This window comes from Microtus oregoni, unplaced genomic scaffold (genome assembly GCF_018167655.1).
Source record: "Microtus oregoni isolate MIOR12 unplaced genomic scaffold, Mior012 000032F_ref0000030, whole genome shotgun sequence".
Taxonomy (NCBI): domain Eukaryota; kingdom Metazoa; phylum Chordata; class Mammalia; order Rodentia; family Cricetidae; genus Microtus; species Microtus oregoni.
The window spans coordinates 14,593,888-14,599,887 of NW_024543091.1; the positions used below are offsets into that span (position 1 = coordinate 14,593,888).

General features: G+C 50.8%; 1 protein-coding gene across 2 annotated transcripts in view; it reads right to left on the reverse strand.

Moving 5' to 3' along the window:
* The window catches only part of Rfx7 (regulatory factor X7), an 84,512-nt gene extending 82,106 nt beyond the window's left edge, over window positions 1-2,406 (reverse strand). The window contains exons 1-2 of one of the 2 annotated variants that reach the window (XM_041679436.1): window positions 1,974-2,406; window positions 1,666-1,828 (exon numbers count right to left, since the gene is read on the reverse strand). In XM_041679436.1, the coding sequence (XP_041535370.1) occupies window positions 1,666-1,826 (161 nt within the window). In that variant the 5' untranslated portion in view covers window positions 1,827-1,828; window positions 1,974-2,406. Of the gene's footprint in view, window positions 1-1,665; window positions 1,832-1,973 lie in introns of both variants that reach the window. The other variant, XM_041679435.1, reaches the window with a different exon arrangement.
* Window positions 2,407-6,000: the final 3,594 nt, after the last annotated feature.

The following is a 6,000-nucleotide window of genomic DNA, read 5'->3' on the forward strand; positions in this document are numbered from 1 at the left end:
TTAACTGAAATGCCCCCTTTTTGAGGCTAAAAATACAAGGGTGTTTTACTTCAATTCAATTGTGATCTCAGGGATCCTAAGTTACATTATCTAGTGATAAAACATCTGGCTTTATAGACCCCCCAAAAGCCAGAAATTAATCATACCTTTATTAAATTATAGCTTTGAAAGCAGGGTGAAAGTATCTGCTGAGGTCTCCCCCACACTGCCAAACACACATACACACACACACACACACACACGTGCGCACACCACACACACGTGCACACATGCACTTCACACACCTGACCTAGCCCAGATGCCACATAACTATTGTCAGTCTTAAAAAATTCTTTTTCAAATAATTAAGTTTCATATTAAAATAAAAAATGAAAGCAAGCTACTCAGCTGTCAACTACTGTGTAGCAGGAAAGTAGCAGAGTCTGCACTGACCTACTTCATATTAGTATCATGACATGGAAGCAGGCCAGGAAAATAATGAAAATTACTATACAACAGCTCTTAATTTTGTATTTAAAATTGGTTACTGTCTTGATATGTTCAACTGCTTTACATAGAATGCTAGCTGCTTTATGAACCTTTGTCCTTAAATTGCAAGTTTTGTTATTTTAATAGTTATATTCAATGAGGAACCTGCCAGATACACGCTCAAAAATCAAGACTGTTTTTTTCACATCATACTTAATTCTATTTTAAAATTTCTATTAAAAGCCATCTTAGATCAAATCCCAAATATTGCTTTCCATTTTAAAAATAGTACCACGCTTAAAAAAAAACTCAGATAATAAAGAATCCTACAAAATATTAATGCAAGTTCACATTCAAACAACATTTGCAATGATTCTAATAGATGGACATATCTCTGTGTATTTATTAATACTGTTATCAGTCTTTAAGAGTTCAGCTAACACTGAAATACAGCAAATTCCCACAAGAAATACAGAACTAGGAAAGGATGCTCCATCTAGTTTCTTTTTAATAATTACACAAAATGGCAAGATCGTTTACATTAAAAAAATTCACTTTACTGTGTAAATTAACACGTTAAAATAAAAAACACTTTATGCTAAAGCAGCATTTCCTTTACAGTCAATGCAAAATAAGTAAATAAATAAATTCCCCAGAAGGGAAATTCAGAGCGAGGATAAAGGAGGCAAACCCATCCAGAAACAGCGGCTAGCCCAACTGAATGGAAAAGGCACGTTAGGTTTTATGCTGCATATTAATGTCGTTGCGTACAAATGTCTCGTTCGGTCAAAATTCACAATCCACTCCTCCTTCCTCCTTCTATGACTACAAAAGCAGTCAACACATTGCCCATGCCAAGTTCCCAGTTCATGCCACGCTCGTGCAATGACTTAATCTTGACCCATATTTCCCTCACTGTACGTGGAAAATGCACAAATAACTTGTTTATCTGCTTACAATTGAGGAGGGGAGGGAAGCATGGTGTGTGTGCGGGTGTGTGTGTCTAAGGAGACAGGGGTGGGTGCAACCTCCCCCACCCCCCGCCAGAGGTGCCACAGCCACGCACCCGAGCCGGCCGTGGAAACCCACCTTCAATGAATGCAGCAGCCTGCGCTCCGGGTGCCGCCGCCCCCCACCCCCTTTGCAGCAGAAAGGTGCCTAGGCTGTTTCTACCCCAGCGATGGAGGATCCTCTTACCAGATGGAGTTCTTGATCTTGTGTTGCAGAGCGCTGGCCTCGGTCCCTGGCAGCCCGGGCACAAGGGCTGGCAGAGCCACCCCGGGGTTGGGGGCGCTGAGGGGAAACTGCTGATGGGCATCGGGCTGCTGTGGTGGCAGCTGTTGTTGTTCCTCTGCCATCGCTGCTGGAGGGGAGGGAGGGAGGGAAGATGGGGGCGCGGGGAAGGGTGAGGGAAGAGACGCGGAGGGGAGGACGACGAGGGGAGGAGGAGGGGGAGGGGAGGAAGAGGAGGAGGAGGAAGGAAGCTGGATAAGCTAGGCCTATACCCCAGGGCTCGAGTGAGTCGCTTTCGCCGGCCGCCTGAGGGACATCCCCGGGGAGACCGAGCGGCTCCTCACGGCTCTCCTCACGGTTCCTCTCCCCGTTTTCCTTGCGGTTCTCGTCACGGTTCCACTCCCGGTTCTCCTCCACGGCCCCGCGCGTCACCGCGGCAGAGGCATGGCGGCGCCCCTCAGCCCCCCGTCAGCGGCCGGGGCTGGGGGGCGTCTGAAAAACGAGGTCCGTGGCCAGGCGCCCCCTCCGCCCCCAAATCCAACCCGACGGGTCTCTCCAGGGCCTGCCTCCCCGGCCGCCCTCCCCCGGGGGCCTGGCGCCTCCGAGCTCCCCCGCGCCACTCGCTCGCTCCCGGCCCCGCCGCCGCGGCCGCCGCTGTCCTGCCAGCCCCGAGCAGCCCAGCGCGCGCAGCCGCACTGCGGCCCGGCGCAGACAGCACAACACCTACCGCGCGGCCGGGGGGCGTGGACGCGCGTGTGCGGGCGCGGCGCGGGGGCCGCAGGGGGGCGCGGAGCGCGCGGGGCGGAGCGGCCGCGGGCCGCGGGCCCAGGAAGCCGCGGCGGGGGCCGGGAGGGAGCGGCCGGGCGGCTGCGGCGGCCGGGAGGACGGCGTAGTGGGGGGGGGGGGGGGAGCGGGCTCGCGTGACGGCGGCTGCGGCGGGCGGGGTGGAGGTGGGAGGGAGGTGGGACCCGTGCGACCGCGCGGCGTGGAAGGGAGAATGTATTGCTTCCTAGCGTGTAAGGTGAAACGAATCCACACGACCCCCGCCCCCACGAGCGCGCGCGCACACGCGTGTGTTGTCCCCCCCCCGATCAGTCGGGGTGGCTTCCTCCCTCAATCAGCGGACAGCGCTGAAGCAGGTGAGAGCTTGGAGGCGACTTCTCAGACCCCCCCCCCCCCCCCCCGAAGAGCGAGCGCCTCGAGGTGATTCGGCCTGGTAGGAAAATGGCAAGTGAGGAGCTGGTTGAAGTGCTCCTTGGTCGGGCATTCAAAGCCCTCCAAATCTGGCCCCACTTTAGCTGTCCAATCACAGCCGCCTCCATCCCCCCTGCAGGAACTCCCAGCTCCAATCAGGGAAGTCTCCATGCCATCCCCAGCGCAGCAGATTCATTCTTCCTTGGTGCCTTTGCCCATGCTGCTCCCCACCCCCTTGCCAGGGCTGCCCTCCCTACTTTCTATTCCCAATCAGCCCAGGCTCTGAGACACAGCTCAAGTCGCAGCTTGTCAGGGTCCCTGGCAGCCAAGGCCCCTCCTGTTTCTCAAAGAAACACATGTAATACAACATGGAGGCACAAGCCCCAGCCAAGAACTCTTCCTCTGCGGCCAGCTACACCCACCCCCGCCAGAGACTGCCCACCCGCTCGCCCTTTTCCCATTCACGCTCAAGAGAGCTGTGCTGGCTGGGAGGGAGACTGCCCCCCACAAGTCAGTCCTCCTGGAGGAGTAGAAAGATGGGCTTTGCTAGGTGGGGCTGGTCTGGAAGGCTGGGAGCCTGGGTGTAGAAGACAACAGCCAAAGCCTCTGGCACCCGATGGAACAGCTGCGCAGCTCTCACTGACCTTTTTCTGGGCCTGTGGCTGTCATGAGCCTTCCAGCTCTTAACTTTCTGACAGGGTTTCTATCAGACTTCTACCTGTCCGATTTTTCTGGCCACTTTCCTGGGTGGACTTTGAGCTGGGAGGCTCTGCCACCTTTCAGACTTGCAGTGGGTGGGGACTCTGATTTGGCTTGGGTCGCGTGGTCTTTGGAGTGCTCTGTTCCCTGCCTTGGCCTGAAACGCTCTTGCTTTTGTCCACGTGGCCTCGGGCCTGGTTCACAGACTCCCGGCCCAGACTCACCCTGAATGTGTGTGCACCTGGCTGGGTGGAGGGAAGGAAACTTGTGTGCAAAATACAGTTTCTTCGTGAGAATACAGCTGGGTTCCGAGTACCCAATGCACGGATTCTATCACACGAATGAGCCCCCTTTTCACAACCTAACGACCCAACAGCTTTAGGCTAAGTGCAGGCGGCTGTTGGAATTTATTTTGCACATATGCCAGTGTTTCCTATGCACACTGCATTTTCCTGGCAAGGACAGATACAGTTCACAGTGCCATAACTGAAGAATAGCTCATGGCAGCTAATGCTTGGTGAACGCTTACTGTGCCCTACTAGTGTGTACACGACTAGAGTTACAAAGCTATGCAATACTAGCAGTCTCTGTATTTTACAGATGAAACAAAAGCTTAGAAACGTTCAATGAGGGGCTGGAGAGATGGCTCAGTGGTTAAGAGCATTGCCTGCTGTACCAAGGGTCCTGAGTTCAATTCCCGGCGGCCACGTGGTGGCTCACAACCCTCTGTAAAGAGGTCTGGTGCCCTCTTCTGGCCTGCAGGCATGCACACAGACAGAATATTGTATACATAATAAATAAATAAAGTAAATATTTAAAAAAAAAGAAACGTTAAATGACATTTTAATATAAGAGTCAGGGTTTAAATTGTGAATGTTAGATTTAGACCTCGCAAGCCGTTGTTGAACCTAGGGTTGTAATAGAAAATCTTGAATGCATATTTATCAATTCTGTGTTCGAGGTGATATAAAAAGACAGTGAGAAGCCAGGCGGTGGTGGGTCTCACCATTCATCCCAGTACTCGGGAGGCAGAGGCAGAGGCAGGTGAATCACGGCCAGCCTGGTCTACAGAGTGAGTTCCAGGACAGTCGCCAGGGCTGTTATACACAGAGAAACCCTGTCTCGAAAAAAAAAAAAAAAAACCAAAACAAAACAAAAAAGACAATGGAAAAAGTGGCCAACCCCTTTTTAAAATATGTATCTTTTTGACGAGAGAATAATGGCTTCACATTGCCACAACCTGAGGGGGAGATTCATCAAAGAAAGATAACTGATACCTGCTAAAGACCTTAAGAAAAGGGAAGTCGAGAACCAAGATGTCTTTAAAAATAACTTCACTACCGGGTGTCACACAGGCTGGCTTCCCGAGTGCAACTTCTGAGTTTTTAATAGGTTCCATAAAAAGCTACGTATTTCACAGCCACCACTAGAGGGCCCTCCAGAGTTCCAGCCCCGATTTGCCCTCTAGCGGCGATTCCGAACAGAGTGTGTTTACGCAGATTTGGGACCTTCTGGACTGGCAGCAAGGCCATTGTAGCAGACATGTAGAACCATTAGGTTCAGCCAGCCCTGAGAGGTTTGTGACTAGTAACAGACTAAAGAGATCCTATAGCCAGAATGAGACTCCTTCCAGGAAAAGAAAGATCATTAATCACCCTTGACATTTGAGAGGTAAGTCTGGGCTTTGTTATAATTTTCATAGGAAACTGAATTTAAAAACTATGCTTTTAAGAAACCTGAGAAGAAGAAAAAAAGTGAAGTCACCTAAAAGACAAACACAGATTCCTTCGGTAGAGGCTAGACTTAGAAATGTGTTTCATTTTCTTAGGTTCAGTTCACTCCATAGGAGGTAACATAAAACACTTTAGTAAGTATGGATTTTTGAGAAAGCATTGATTGCTGGGCAGTGGTGGCCCACACCTTTAATCCCAGCTCTCAGGAGGCAGAGGCAGGTGGATCTCTGAGTTTGAAGCTAGCGTGGCCTACAGAGGAAGTTCCAGGACAGCCAAAACTACACAGAGAAACCCTGTCTCAAAAAACAACAAAACAAAACAAAAAAATAACATTGATTTTGAGCACAGTCCAATCTCAGAGAGTATAAGTGTATTTCCCTTTGAGGGTATGTATGACACTGGAAAAAACAATCAGAGGAACACCCGTGTAATGGGGAAGAAAAGCTCTGGTCTTGGAGTCAGATCTGGGGTTTCAAATGCCATTTCACCTCTGTGGACATGGAAATAACGATACACTCCATAGGGCTGTTGTAAGAAGCAGCATGGGGATGGATATGTAAACCACTGTAGTGTTCTAGCAAGAGAACTGGTGGAGTGGGTTGTGAACACCCCAGGAGTAGACTAACTTATGCTAGTAGTCTGGGACATAATTCCTGGCGCTGAGGTGTTTCGT